This window comes from Molothrus ater, chromosome 14 (assembly GCF_012460135.2).
Source record: "Molothrus ater isolate BHLD 08-10-18 breed brown headed cowbird chromosome 14, BPBGC_Mater_1.1, whole genome shotgun sequence".
NCBI lineage: Eukaryota > Metazoa > Chordata > Aves > Passeriformes > Icteridae > Molothrus > Molothrus ater.
In genome coordinates, this window is record NC_050491.2 from 764,548 (window position 1) to 780,043 (window position 15,496).

The 15,496-nt window shown below is 57.2% G+C and overlaps 1 protein-coding gene across 1 annotated transcript; it reads left to right on the forward strand.

Annotated features, from left to right (window-relative positions):
• Window positions 1-1,778: 1,778 nt before the first annotated feature.
• Window positions 1,779-5,190, forward strand: LOC118698701 (HEPACAM family member 2-like). Its single transcript, XM_036402183.1, has 5 exons — window positions 1,779-2,169; window positions 2,259-2,528; window positions 2,700-2,759; window positions 3,128-3,182; window positions 3,843-5,190. The coding sequence occupies exons 1-5, from the start codon at window positions 1,791-1,793 to the stop codon at window positions 3,844-3,846; spliced, it is 768 nt and encodes a 255-aa protein (XP_036258076.1). The 5' UTR covers window positions 1,779-1,790; the 3' UTR covers window positions 3,847-5,190.
• The last annotated feature ends 10,306 nt before the right edge of the window (window positions 5,191-15,496 follow it).

Here is a 15,496-nt window from a genome sequence, read left to right on the forward strand (position 1 = left end):
AACATTGTCCCGATCCCGCCTGGAGATTCCGAGTTGAATCTCCTGAAGGAGCAGCGCCCCAGCCGTGTTCCGTCCTTCCCACAGCCCTGCCGGGAGCTGGAAGGGCTGCTCCAGGAAATGGTTAAAGCCCCGGGTTTTGTGGCTGAGGTGGGATCCTGAGGAGAGGGAACAGGGTGAGGCCATTCCCCCGGTGCCTCCGAGCTGGGATTTGGGGGTTTTACACCGTGGCAGGTAGAGGAGGGACGGGAGGAGGCAGCACCTTGGGGGGTTCTGTGTGTTGGGTTTGGAAGTCCTGTAAAGGGAAGAGGGACGGAGGGGAAGGAGGAACAGAGGAAGAGGGGAGCAAAGGAGAGGAGAGGCGGGAGAGGGAAAGGAGTGGAGGGGAAGGGAAGGAGAGGGGAACGGAGAGGAGGAGAAAGGCGGGAGGAAAATAGAAGAAGCAGAGGTGGAGTAGAAGAGAGACGAGTCGGTGAGGAGGGGAAGGAAAGAAAGGGAGGGAGAGGAGGGAAGGGGAGGGGAGGAGAGGGAAAGAGAAGAGGAGCAGGAGGAGGAGAGGAGCAGGGGGCGGAGGGCAGGCCCCGCGCGGTCCCGCCCAGAGGAGCTGCCCCAGGCTGGTGGCGGAGCTGTCGCCCGGCGGCCCCGCAGATGTTCCCCGTCCCCTTCCTCCTCCCCCTCCTGCTCGCCCCCGGCAGCGCCGCGGCCGCCCCGGGGGTCACAGGCGAGTGTCAGCCCCGGGGCCGGGGTGGCCGGGACGGGTCGGTCCCGTCCGGGTGCTCGGCTCTGCCCCGGCCGTTCTGGGCAGGTTTGGCCGAACTGGGCCGTGGGGGGAGGCGGGCGGGACCCCCTGTCCCCCCCCCTCATGGAGCCACTCCTGGCTTTGGGAAGCTTTTCCTGGCGCCTGATTTAAGACGCGAAGGCGACTCCAGGCTCGGGCGCGCCTTAATCCCGGAGAAAAGCTTTTAGGGGAAGGTCGGGAAGGGACTTGCGGCTTTTCTCGGCTCTCAGCGCAGGTTCCCGGCAGGGGCCCGCGGGAAGGGGGGGGTGGGGGGGGGGGCTGTGCTCGGGGGTCCCACAGCTCCGTCTGTGCCCCCTAAAGCAGGAGGGAGCATTTCCATGGCTCTGCTGACAGATTTGGGGCTGTGGGTGGGTGAAAAGCTCAGCAGGGCCCGGCCAACGTGGCTTTAGCCCCAGAGCGTGGGCAGGGGGGGATTCAGCCCCTCTGCCCCTCAGTGAGACCCTGGCTGCAGAGCTGCCCCAGCCCTGGGCCCAGCACAGGAGGGACCTGGAGAGAGCCCAGGGGAGGCCACGGAGCTGCTCTGAGGCCCAGAGCCCCTCTGGAGCCAGGCTGGGAGAGCTGGGGGTGTTCAGAGAAGAGAAGGATCCAGGAGAGCCCCTTCCAGGCTCCTCAGAGCCCTTTCCAGGGCCTAAGGGGGCTCCAGGAGAGCTTGGGACAAGGGATGGAGGGGCAGGACAAGGAGAAAATGCCTTCCCGCTGCCAGAGGGCAGGGTTAGATGGGATACTGGGGGAAATTCTTCCCTGTGTGGGTGCTGAGGCCCTGGCAGAAGTTTCCCAGGGCAGCTGTGGCTGCCCCTGGATCCCTGGCTGTGTTCCAGGCCAGGTTGGACATTTGGGCTTGGAGCAGCCTGGGACAGTGGAAGGTGTCCCTGGCCATGAAACAGAGTGATCTTTAAGGTCCCTTCCAACCCAAACCCTTCCATGATTCATGATTCTATAAATAATTCCCTCCACAGCTGAGGCAGGAAGGGCTCCTGCAGCACCTCCCAGGTGGATGAGGTGGGATCCCCGCGGCTGTGGCGTGACTCCTGTTTCTCTTCCAGCCCGCACACTCGCTCCCTGCTACTCGGCCGACCTGCGCCCGGCCGCGGGCAGCCTGGTGTCAGCCGTGGGCTGCACCGTGCTGCTGACGGCCCCGGCGCTGCGGGGCAGCCGGGCCGTGGCCTGGGAGTACCGAGTGGGCTCGGAGGAGGGGGTCATCCTCACCTACGGCTTCCGTCACCCCCCCAACGTGTCCCGGCTCTACGAGAACCGCGCCACGTTCAACGAGTCCAACCTGTCGCTGCAGGTGGTGCTGCAGCGCGGGGACAGCCGCCTCTACCGCCTCAGGGCCCAGGAGGAGGCCACGGCCTGGTTCCATCTGCACGTTGTGGGTGAGTGGTGCCACGGCCAACCCTCCTCCGTGCCTGGGAGCCGGGATTGCCACGGCTTTGAGCGCTGACGCTGCCTCTGCCTCTCCCAGAACCGCTGTCCCCGCCACAAATTGTGGGCAACTCCTTGGTGAAGGCAGGAGGCAACACCAAACTGGTTTGCAGCGTGGTGCACGGGACGGCAGACACCTACTGGTGGAAGAAAAATGGGGAGCTGCTTGTGGGAAATGAGCGCATCCAGTTTGTGGAGAACACCACACTCTTCATCCTGCGGGTGTCCATCAGCGACAGCGGCTACTACACCTGCGTGGTGAGCAACGCCGTGAGCCAGAATGAGACCTCCTTCCTGCTCAAGGTCCACCGTGAGTGCATTCCTTCCCCTGCCCTGGGAAAAAAACAGGGGAACAGCCCCAGAAAAGGGATTCTCTCTCCCTGCCTGTGCTGAGCAGGCAGGTTTGCTGGGATGCTGTGGGTGGGTTAAATTTGGGTTAAATTTGCTCTGGTGCAGAGGGTCTGAGTTCTTCCCTTTGCAGATTCTACCAACGTGGTGCTGCCTGTGGTCATGACCTGTGTCATCATCGGCTTGATTGCAGGTGGGTGCTGGGGTGGGCAGGTGGGTGCTGAGGTGACTCTGCCCGGTTTCTGGCTGGTGGGTGCTGTGGCCACCAGAGGTGGGTGAAAGGGTCCCATGTGGCACATCCCTGCCAGGACCTGACTCTCCCACCCTGGCATCCCATGGGCAGTGGCTGGGTTTTGTCACAGCTGCTGTTTCCAGCAGAGGGTCCCCAGTCCAAGGAGGTCATGCTGGCATATGTGGATGATGATGGTGGTGGGGCTCTGAGCAGCCTGGGCTAGTGGAAGTTCTTCCTGCCCATGGGAGGGGTTGGAACTGGATGGGCTTTGAAGGTTCCTCCAACCCAAATGGTTCTGGGGTTTTCTGATGCTGCTGCTTTGTCCCCAGGTGTCTTTGTCTGGTGCCAGAGAAGGGAGAAGGAGAACTCATGTGACAACTGTTGGTAAGATGCTTCCAGCCCCCTCTTGGGGGGTTGCTTCAGCCAAAATTTTCTCTCTACAAGCTCAAACTTATCCTTGGCTGGATCCAAGTGAGCTGGAGAAGTAGGAGAGCTCAGGGTGCTATTCCAGCCTCTCTAGTAAGAGGCTGCTCTCCCACCCTGGAGGTTCAAAGGGTTTGCTGTCCTCTCTATTTAATCCCCACTCTGGAAATATTCCTGATTCCTCCACCCAGAGCCTGACACTCCTGGTTACCTTAGCTCTGAATAATGGGTGGGCTTTTGAATACTCCAGAGGTTTGTGGGAAGCAAGTGATTCTTGACATTTTCTCAGAAATCACTCCCTCTCTGTGACCACAAACACACTCAGGCTGTTCACTGGAGCTTTCTGGAGGGTGAGGGTAAGGATGGAGAGGATAAGGATGGAAAACCCATCCCATGAGGTGGCAGGTTACAAACAAGGAGCTCTCAGGTGTCTTGTGCTGCCAGAACCCAGGGAACTCCAGACAGATAAATTGGCCAAGGTAGCTCCTGGAATCTGGAATAGGGCAGAAGTCCAGACCTCCTGGTGCTGCCGCTGCCAGTGTGGGACCCTGAGCAGGCTGAGGTCCTGGAGGGGTCCAAGTGCCCAGGACATGGCTCACGTGAGGCCCTCTCTCCTTGCAGGTAGAGCTGGGTCAACCCTGCTGTTCCCTTCCCTGGTGACCCTGGTGATGGATACAGCTGGGAGTGCCAGGTATCCCATTCCATCCCATTCCAGCCTGTCCTGGGCTCACCTGTGAAATGTTCAAGCTGCCAGAACCTGCAAATATTTTCTTGGGAAACACTGGTTTGGACTATTTCTATGTTGTCCTGCTCTTCCTGTTGTGCAGCCCTGGGGAGAGGGATGTACTTGCTCCCTCCCTCCATCCTCCTGGCTTCCTCCAGAGGCCTCGATGGGCTCTTGGCTCAGGAAAGAGCCACTGTCCCCGCTGGGCAAATCCACAGTCCTGGGGCTGCTGGGAGGTGCTGCAGTGCCAGCCCTGCCTCCCCGGGGCCTCTGCTGTCCTGCTGTGCCAGGGTTTTGCCAGGGGGCTCAGGGGCTGAGGCTCTGGGCATCCTGCTCCGTGTGACCCTTGGAGGGAGGAGAAAGGGCAGGATTGTGCTGGGTGTGCAGCTGGAGGGAGCGGAGGCAGCGGGAGCTGGCAGGGAATGGGGGAGCAGCAAAGGAGTTCAGTTTCTGAAAGCAGATCCCAAGGAAATCCCTGCAGCTGGCTGAGGTGGGGATGCTCCTGAGCCCATCTCTTCCAGCCCTGGGCTCTGCAGGATCTGGGGATATCCTTGGGGACATCCCCTCCTCTTCCCAGCACCAGCGCTGGTGCCAGCTTGTCCTTCCCATTTGCTGCTCCTGCGGGTGACATCGGCCTTGGCCTGGCTAGATACAGGGAGCCCTGCTCCTGTCCCCTGCTGTCCCCTCCCTCCCCGTGCTGCCACTGCAGGGCTCTCCTAGGCTTTGCATGTCACTCCTTCAGCTGAGCCTGGAGGCAGAGCAGGCATCCCCAGCCTGGAGAGACCTGGATGCTTTCCCAGGTGCTGGACCCCACTGTTGGTCACCCCGGGACATTTGCACCTCCTTTTAATCTGAGGGGACAATCCCAGGTCCAGGGCCCTCCCTGAGCCAGTCCCCAGCATCTCTGGATCAGGCTGGGGTCCTCTCAAAGGCAAACTGGAAAATTGTGGGAGAGATCACTGGGAGATTCAGGGGCTGTTAGCAAGGGGCCATCTCAGCCTTGGGTTTTGTGGAGCCATTAAAGGAAGCAGAGGAGTTTGGGTGGAATAAATGAGATTCCAGCCCTGTTGGAAGCTGCAGGGCAGATTCTCATGTTCTCTGTTGCACTTGAGGGTGTAAAAGGTAGCCACACGTTTTACAAGAAATACTTTTCTAAATGTTTTGGGGAGTTGTCTGTGAATGGTTTTTGAGACTTTGTGTTTTGTTGATGTCTGTTGCTGCTAATAAAGAGTGTGTGTTACCCCAGAGGGTATTGTTGTGATGTTTAGGGTGGGAAATGCCCCCTTGGGGTAGCTGGAGCCTGGGGTAGCAGTGGGGTAGGAATCAGCCCCTGGTGGGACACGGCTGGTGGCAGGCCTGGGAATGCTGGATTTGTCCTGGTGTCCGGCTCTGGGAGATGATCCCTTCCTCTCGAGGGGTTCCTGCATTCCCATCCCCTCCCTCACCTGCTCCTGTGGCAATGACTGCCTGAGGGACTCAGTGGACTCAGCTGGGGTTAAGAACAGCCCAACAACTCTGCTCCAAATCGGGGTGAGGGTATTTTTAACCTGGCCCTGTTCCCTGAGTCATGGGAGCCTGGCAGCTGCCCTGGCAGTGCCTGGGGAGGAGCTGCCTTCCAAGGAGCTGGGTCAGGGCTGCCCCAGGGGTGCTTTTCAGGGAGGTTTGGGGTTCATCTGGGGGCCTTTGGGTGCAGGGCTGTGCTCAGCAGCTGTTTGTGGTTGGGAAAGGCTCCCTTGGGCTGCAGGAAACAGCTCAGTGAGTTGTGACAGCCGGGACAAACAGCCTCTGGCACAGGCTGAGTACAATTTACGGAGTAAATAAATCCCAGAGTGTGTCAGACGCCCTGGGATGGACCTGAGGAAGAGCTGTTGACAGCATCCACCTCCTCCCACCCTGGTTTTTGTGCCTTCATGTCCTTCCTCCGCCTTTACTACTGGTAAAGCCAGAATCTATTTCAAGTTACGACAGGGTTACTCCCAGAAAAGTATTTCATGCTACTCCTAGGTATATCTTCCACAAATAGTTCTAAATTGTTGTAAACATTAAATAAAGATAAACCAGTGAGAGACTCCTGCAGCTGCTACTCTACTTCAGGCTTTGGTTTTCTGCAGAAATAAAGGGAGAAATGTGCATTTGGCCTCCCCTGGGTCTGATTTATTATTAAAAAAGGCAGAATCAGGTTAATTTCGTGGACATTTATTATGAAGATGACAGAGGAACAAAAACTGAGACTCCTGAACCCACTAAATCTGGGGGAAGGCTTGGGCTGGCTTAACCAAGTGAGAGACACCGAGATGGATCTCAGCAGGGAATGGTGTCCTTGGTGCTTGGCTGAGACATTTCAAAGGACCTGGAAGGAAGAGGAGGGGGGACATGCTGAGCATCAAAATTGTTCCCTGTGAGGATGGGCAGGCCCTGGCACAGGGTGCCCAGAGCAGCTGTGGCTGCCCCTGGATCCTTGGCAGTGTCCAAGGCCAGGTTGGACGTTGGGGCTGGGAGCAGCCTGGGATGGTGGAAGGTGTCCTTGCCATGGCAGGGGTGGCACTGGATAATCTTAGAATTCCCTTTCACCTAAACCACTCTGTTAATCCATGAATCCAGGAGGAATGAAGCCTTAAAAACTTCAAGTTGAGGCCATAAGGGGGAGTTTTGAGTGGGCTCTCAAGTGCTTTGCTGGATGGGGACCCCACCAGAGCCTCCCCCTGAACCCAGCAAGAACCTAGGGGCTAGAGGGCAGTGCTGGGCTGGATCTTTCTTGGGGTCTGGGCCTTAAACTAAAACACAGGATAGTTTCCATATCCTGCTTCTTTTGCTTCAAGATGTGCAAATTCATGTGGAAAATAGGAATTTATGTGGAAAATAGGAACAAAGGACCTACCTGGCTTTGTCCATCCAACAGACTTCACGGTCCTTGCTCCAGCCCTGCGTCGTGTGATGTGCAAAAGACAAATCTGTCCCAGATCAGGAGAAGGTGTGAGAGACACCAAGGATGGGGTGTTGTATCTGGGATGCAGTCCCTGGGGTCTTGTGTTTGGGATGCAGTCCCTGTGGTGTCATGTTTGGGATACAGTCCCTGGGGTGTCGTGTTTGGAATGCAGTCCCTGGGGTCTTGTGTTTGGGATGCACTCCCTGGGGTCTTGTGTTTGGGATGCAGTCCCTGGGGTGTCATGTTTGGGATGCACTCCCTGGGGTGTCATGTTTGGGATGCAGTCCCTGGGGTGTTTTGTTTGGGATACAGTCCCTGGGGTGTTTTGTTTGGGATGCAGTCCCTGGGGTGTTGTGTTTGGGATACAGTCCCTGGGTGTCATGTTTGGGATGCAGTCCCTGTGGTGTCATGTTTGGGATGCAGTCCCTGTGGTGTCATGTTTGGGATACAGTCCCTGGGGTATTGTTTTTTGGGATGCAGTTCCTGTGGTGTTGTGTTTGGGATGCAGTCCCTGGGGTGTTGTATCTGGGATGCAGTCCCTGGGGTGTCATGTTTGGGATACAATCCCTGGGGTGTTGTGTTTGGGATGCAGTCCCTGGGGTGTTGTGTTTGGGATACAGTCCCTGGGGTGTCATGTTTGGGATGCAGTCCCTGGGGTGTTGTGTTTGGGATACAGTCCCTGGGGTGTCGTGTTTGGGATGCAGTCCCTGGGGTGTTGTATCTGGGATGCAGTCCCTGGGGTGTCATGTTTGGGATACAATCCCTGGGGTGTTGTATCTGGGATGCAGTCCCTGGGGTGTCATGTTCTGGGATACAGTCCCTGGGGCGTCATGTTTGGGATACAGTCCTGGGGTGTTGTATCTGGGATGCACTCCCTGGGGTGTTGTGTTCTGGGATGCAGTCCCTGGGGTGTCTGTGTTTGGGATACAGTCCCTGGGATGTCTGTATCTGGGATGCAGTCCCTGGGGTGTTGTATCTGGGATGCACTCCCTGGGGTGTTGTGTTTGGGGTACGGTCCCTGGGGCTTCCCAGGGGAGGGAAACAGTGGGAACCATTAAACACGGGGGCTTCACAAAAGCCACTTTTAAACAATTCCTGTGGCTGCTGGGTGGTGCGGGGACCCCGAGGCGTTGGGAGGGGCTGGAGGGGAAGGAGGAGCAGACTTACAGCAGAGGCCAATGGCGAGGAGCGGGAGGGCCGACACGGCCGCTGCGCTGCACACCAGGACGGTCACGTCCATGAACTCCGTGCATCCTTCTTCTGCCGCCGGAGAGAGCGGCAGGGGCAGGGAAACGAGGGAGGCAGGTTGCCACCATGAAAGCACAAACACATAAAAAATAGAAAATAAAATAAGTGGACGATGTTGATACCGGATTTTGCTCCCGCCAAAATTTCACTTCCCCGAATCTCCTGGTTTGTTGGGTTTGTTCTTGGAGGCCTAGCAGCTGAATTGAAGAGATGTGGGGATTTCATGAGCTGTGTTCTTGGAGGATCTCTGCTCACCGTGGCGGTGGTAGATGCTCTTGATGAGGAAGGTGCTGCTCAGCACCACGGCCACCACGGCCCCTGGCGCGGAGTAGCCCATGGTGCGCTGTGCTGCAGAGGTGCGCAGGAAAAAGAGATGTGAGTCAGTGCCCAGAGGTGTTGGTGCAGGGCTGGCCTCACCAGGCACTGGTAAGGGATCCACCAGCCTGAGTCAGCACAGGAGTTCTCATTTTAAAATGTTAGGAAGGATGTTTTGGGCAGAATAACTTCCCTGTGGACCAGTTTGGTCCATCCTTGGTGGGACCGCTCACCCTTTTTGCTCTTCAGATGGCTGAAATGCGTAGGCTGGAAAATCACGGTGGTGGCCCCCAGGAAGTTCACCACGCTGAGGTAGCTCAGGGTGATCTCGGGCAATATGACAGCCAAAGAAGGGCCTGAAAGACAACGGGACAAGGCAGAGACCCTGATGTTCCATTGCCCACCCCCTTCAACACCTGGGCATTACATCCCTCCCCCACCCTCTTCTGACTTCCAGACTTTCCTTGCAGCCTCTCCATTCTCTGATCATTTTACTGTCCTGCTGGGACTCATCCTGGGAAAGGGCTCTGGGAAAAGGGGAATAACTGTATTAATTGTCCTGGGGTGGGGGGGGGGGCGGTGTGTAATGCACGTGGTGATCCAGGCTCCCCCAGACCTGGAGATCACACATGGAGATCATAAATGGAGATCACACATGGATCATGTATTGCTCTGGACAGGTCTGTCCCCCACATTCCATGGCATGACTCCCCTGTCCCTCACTGCCTTCCTCTCTGGGCCCCACTGGACTCTGCATCTCCCATGGGGTCTGTCCCCCCTCCCTCCAAACCTCCCCACAGCCCCCTCTGACCTTCCTCCCACATCCAGAGGATGCCAGCGGTGCCATCCAGGATGCAGGCAATGCACACCAGCCCGCAGGTGTAGGAGCTGAGCCACCTCCAGAGCTCCCCCCCTAAAAACCCAGAGCAGAGGGAGGTGACTGCTGTGAGCCCTGGGAATCCCGTGTCAGCCATCACCCCTTCCTCGTGGTTAGGTGCAGCCCATCCCCACCCAGATGCTGTAGGATATCCCAGGATCTGGGTGTTCCCAGAGCAATCCTCTTTGCTCTCCCCCACCAGACAAGGGAAATGGGGTCCCGCTCCCCCCAGCTCACTTATCCTAAGCTTTTCAGACTGGCAAACAGGAATAATTAGTCCCCACGCTGAGACAACAGCGAAGACCACAGCGATCACTGCAATCCTCAAGGTGTGCTTCAAGCGATGGGAGAGACCTGGAAAAGAGCAACCCCGAGGGGCAGGAGATGGGACATCAGCAGGACCAGGCCCCTGGCTCTGGTGGCCGCAGGGGTCCTCCATTCCATTTATTTGATTTCATTTATTTGCCAACTGGTGGCCAAATACACTGCATGCAATGTCCAGCCTGGGGTGGGTGCTCCCCACAGGCTTCCTGACCACCCTCCTGCCCGTGTCCTGCTCAGCATCCCCTTGGCCAAGGGCCATCGTTTTGGACCTTCCCCAAGAGGGAACGACCAGTCTCCTGCAAGGACTGTGCCTTGGTGGGATCAGAGGCTGGGAATTGCTGCTGATCATCCCAAGATGGGCAGCTCCTGGCAGCAGCATGTGGACACCGCCTCTGGGGAAGGGCGGCCACACCACGGGCGATGGAGGCTGAGGGATTGGATGGAACCTCTGAGACATCTCCAGGGAAGGGTGGAGGGCAGGAGGAGCAGTGGGTAATGAGACCTTCAATGGTGACCTCCAGGGAGGTTTCTTGCCAGCTGATCCTGTTGCTGGCATTGCAGGAATAGGAGCCGCAGTCTGACTTCTTGGCTGGCCTCAGGTACAGAACACTGTGGCTGCTGGACAGCTGGGAAAGTCTGTCTGGGAGAAGGGGCTGCCCATCCTTCTTCCAGGTGATGGTGTCCACTCTGCCCTCTGCCACCTCACAGATAACCTGGCCAGTGGCCCGAGCCAGGAGACTGCTGGTCCAGAGCTGAGGGCGGGACACAGGCTCTGGAAATGGAACAGAGACCCCAGCACTTCTCTCAGACATAGAATCACAAAATAGTTTGGGTGGGAAGGAACCTTAAAGCTCATCCCATTCCACCCCCTACCATGGCAGGGACACCTTCCACTATCCCAGGTTGCTCCAAGCCTTGTCCAACCTGGCCTTGGACACTTCCAGGGATCCAGGGGCAACCACAGCTTCTCTGGGGATCTGTGCCAGTGAATGTGACCCAGAGCATCCCTGATGGGCGCTTGGGCTGCAATTGCCACCACAGCATCAGCCACAGTGTGGTCACAGGTGCCTTCCCCTTCGGAAGGCCATCCTGCTGCTGTGCTTTCCAGGACTGTTTTTTTTCCCAGTTGAATCACTGCTTTAATGGATGTGGGTAAGTACAGAGCACTTTGAAATGCATCAGGAAATGAGAAAATAGCAGAGAAGGCAGCAGATCCCACTCGGATTGTGTGTGGTTGGAAGGAGAGGTGGGTGCTGAAGGGCTGTGGTGGCATTATGGCCATGGCGTGGTTGGTGAGATAAGCCAGAGCAAATTAAAGGAATTGCTGGCAGCAGTGCTGAGGAGGGACTTGTGGCCATTTCAATGCCTCTTCTCTCTGTGGTGGCAGCTGGTGCCTGCAGAGGGCAAACAGGACAGCCTGGCCCTGAGGGGTGGTGGCTTCTCCAGAAACCTCAGCTGCATTGGCTCTGCCAGGTGTCCCCTGGCAAAGTGCTGGGGAGAGGGACCCTGCAGGTGGCAGAGTCACAGTAACCCACCAGTCCCTCTGTTATCCCTCTGCTTCCTCCACCACTTCCCCAGTTCCTCCATCCTCACACCTGTCCCTGCATCAGCCCCATCACCCTTCTAGTCCCTCCATCATCCTACCAGTCACTCTGCCATCCCTTTATCCTCCCACCAGTCTCTCCATCCCTGCATTGAAGTGTGGGAAACAAGGGATGGAATTGCCTTTCCTGATGGAATTTGTCCCTCTGTCCCAGCCAGGCCCCTGGAAGGTCTCACTGGGCAGCACTTCCAGATTTGTTCCCCTAGGACAGGTTGGGAACCTCTTTCAAGATCTCTTGCTGCTGTCTCCAGACATGACCGGTGCAAACACGCTCAGGACTGGCCTTTGCTCAAATCCCCTCTCCAACCCCTTTGCCCTGGTGCTTGGTCCATGTACAGACAGATTCTGCTTGGATCAATCACCCTGCTCCTCCCTCCCACACCCTCCACTCACGGAGCACTTCCAGCTGGATTTCCAGGCTCTTCCTGTCTCCTGTGTTGACAGTCACTCTGTAGGTGCCACTGTCACTTTCCTGGGCATCCTGCAGCAGCAGAGATCCATTGGATGGATGGAAAACGGCTCGTCCTGCATAGGGAGCGTGGATGGCTGGGGTGTGGGCCCCCCCCTGGTGCTGCAGGATGGGCTGGGGGCCGGTGCCATTGAGGAATTCCCAGCACATGGAATCGCTGTGGGTAACGTTGTCTGGCCCAGGGAGCAGCACCGAGGATCCCACAGCAGTGGCTCTGTGGACAGCTCCGGCTGCTCCCAGAGCTGGAGGGAATGACACCAACAGCCCTGGAGGGAAGAGAGGGGCTGGAACAGCTGCTCTGGGAAAAAGTGTCTCTGCCCATGGCAGAGGAGTGGAATGAGCTTCTCCCACCTGAGTTTTTGTTGTACTCACCCAATTTCCACATCTCATTCCCAATTCAGAGAACCCTGGAAAGGTTTGGGTTGAAAGGGAGCTCAAAGCCTGTCTCATTCCAGCTCTGCCATCTGCAGGGACACCTTCCACTAGACCAGGCTGCTCCAAGCCCTGTTCAGCCTGCCTTTGAACACTTCCAGGAATGGGACAGCCACAAAATTCCTGGTCTTGTTTGGGGCTGAAGTTGTCCACATGCCCCCCACAGGATTTCTGCCCAGACTTTCTGGTCTTGTCACAACTTGGGCTCTGGCAGGTGCTCAAGGACTTATGGAGGAGCTGCTGTGGGAAGGCCACAGCCGCCAGACCCCCATCCCCAGTAAAGAGGATTCCAGGAGAGAGGAGAGGGAGGGGAGCTTCCCCAGCCCCTGTGGCTCCAGAGCTGGGCAGAGGCCAGGGATTCTCACAGGCTGTGTTTGCTCTCGGTCCTGTCTCAACCTGCCCTGATAAGCACCTGTTCACCTGCATTCCCACTGCACCTGCCAGGCAAACTGCCCTGGAAACTCCTGCTGCTCCCACTGGGGATGGTGCAGCGCAGGTGGGAGAGAAAAGAAGTGGGACAATCCAGGTAAAGTCAAGTTCATCAGGTGATTTTAATTTCTCACTCTTATAGCCTTGAAACACAGCTGTTTTCATGCCCTCCTGCCCCCCCCAGACTGTAGATGTGGAGGAAGAAAATACAATTTAATCATTAAAAATTCTTATTATCTGAAAAATTTCATTTTTCTGCTGAGAAAACACTGTTTACAGAGAACAGAACAATGAGCTGAAGGAAAGAGGAAAACACTTCATCTTTTGCAGCTGCAATGGCCAAAACTCATCCTACAGACACTGAGAGCTCACTGACATCATCCCAAAATCAAGCTGTAGGGTAATGGGCTTCCTTTCTATTTTAGATGCTCGTCCTGAAAATCTTTGTGCATTTGGATCTAGCACAGAGCAGGTATGGCTGCCCCATTCCTGGAAGTGTTCAAGGCCAGGCTGGATGGGGCTTGGAGCAACCTGGGGATAGAATGGGAGGAACTTCAAGGTCCTTTTCAACCCAAACCCTCCTGTTATTCTATGGTTTGTGTTTCAAAGCAGCCAGTGACAATTTAAAGGAGCACAGTGAAAATCCTCACACGAGTTTAACAGAACTAAAATCTGTGTTTTTAAAAACATCAAATATTTTTACATATCTATTTTTAACACAAACACAGATATTAACATATATACCGATATTTATGTGTGAGTACATCTATCAGCCCCACTATAAATCTGGCTGCAGCAGACTTTTATCCCCGGAGCTGTGCATGGCTCTTCCACCACCTCTCCCCTTGGGCAAACACGCCTTTGCCTTCCAGGTTAAACATTTTACCCACCTAAAACGCCCGGCCCGGAGCTCTCCACGCTCGGCTCCAAAGGGTTTTGGAAGAGGCGAGGAGCCCAGCCCAGCCCAGCCCGGGCTCTCCTTACCTGCGAGGAGCACCGAGGTGGTGCCCAGCAGCTCCGCGGGACGGCACAGCAGCATCTGCCAAGGGAAAAGAGCCCCGGATAGCCCCGATTTCAGAAATCCCCTCACAGAAATTCCGCGCTGTGCTGAGAGCAGCAGGTGAGGCGGTACCGTGGGTTTGCAGCCTGGGATGGAACCCGGTGCCGCGGGTGTTCCCAGCCTGTTTTCCTGCCGATGGCTCCTCTCCCTCCGCGCCGATTCCCCTCCCAGGCTCCTCCCGGGAGTGGCAGCGGCGGCAGCTCCCGCTCCTGTCCCCGCTCCCCCGGGAAATGGAGCTGCCCACGGCTCCGGCACCGCGCTGGGATCCATCGGCGGCTCCCGGCTCTGCCGGCACGGCCGAGGGGGTCCCACAGGAATGGAAATTACAGGGGGCAGCTCAGGTAATTTTCATGCCCCAGGGCCTGAAGATCCGTCCCTATCCCTTTCCCACAGCTCAATCCTCTCCCAGAGCCTGCAGCTGAGTTGGAACTCGCCCCCAGCCCGGTTCTGAGGGGAGCAGGGGTTCGGTCTGGCTCTAAAACGCCTGAGAGCAGCTTTTTCCTCCCCGCCCTTGAGGTGTACTGGGATCATCTACATCCCACAGGCTTTCTGCAAAGGGAATTTCAGTTTACAGGAGGGATACTCCTGGGATCAGGACCCAGGGACCTCATTTTGTTACATCTGTATCAAAATAATGGAATCCCAGACCAGTTTGGGTTGGGAGGGTCCTTAAATCCACCCCGTTCTACCCTCCGGCCATGGGAAGAGATCCCTTCTACTGGACCAGGTTGCTCCAAGCCCCAAATGAGGAGGGAAGCAGCTTCCCCCGATTTTATTTGAGTCTTGTGAGGGACCGGAGGCTCTTGGTGGCACCAGAGGGGGCCAAGGGGGATGCACTGAAAGCTGCACCTGCACAATCCTGAGAGCTGGGAGTGAGCAGAGGGCTCTGCAGTGCACAGGGGGGAAATGGGAAGCTCTGGGAGACACTGGAGGGAAATTCATGTGGCCAGCAGGTGAATGGGGAGGGTTTGGTTTCACTGCAGGGCTGAGGACTCTGGGGAGCCCCAAAAGCTGGAGGAGGGGCTGAACTGCAGAGCCAAGAGGAAAGGGAGGGGTTCCAAGGGAGGAATTGGGGTCCGTGTGGGACAAGCCAGCAAACAGGGATGGGAGTGGAGCCAGCTGAAGCCAGCTCGGTGTGAGGGAGGGACACACTCGGGCTGCACGGCGTGAGGGACAGACGGCCCCAGCGGCAAAGGGGACCCATGCGGGGCCCTGGAATGTGCAGATGGGAACGGAGGATCCCGGGATACAGCAACACCCTCCAGCCTCTCTCCGGGTTCCCTCCGCTGCGCTGGCCTCACCTGCCTTCAGACCAGCCCCAGGGTCCTGCAGGACCCGCAGGTCCCCCAGACCGACATCTCCAATTCTCTCACATCATCCCCACCCTCTGAGCCACCCTTTGGTACGGCGGGCACCACATCCCACAGCTCCTAAAAAACGTTCACAGCCACAGAGGCGTTAAACACCAATTCCTGGTCTTCTCCAGAGGGATGGAGGGAGAGCAGCGGCACGAACTGCACCGGCAGCGCCGGGGGCCCCGAGCCCGCCCGGGATGGGACTCGTGGCTTTTTGAAACACGAATTTCTGGCATCTTGTGCCATCGTGTGGCCAGAGAAGGGCCCGTGCAGCGGCACGGGCTGCGGGCATGCGGGAGGGGGTGCGGGATGCCGGGGCTGGCTCAGCCCAGCCCGAGGGTCCCGCCCGCCCAGGACGCGCTGGAGGAGGGCGACTTCCAGCAGGGAATGCTCAGACACTGCGAGCAGAACCTTGTGTTCTTTCCTTGGCTGGGGAAGGGAGTGACTTTGTCCCCCTCCAGAACTGGAGGTGGAAGAGGAGAGATTCTCTTTCTTTTGCTGGGATCACTCCAG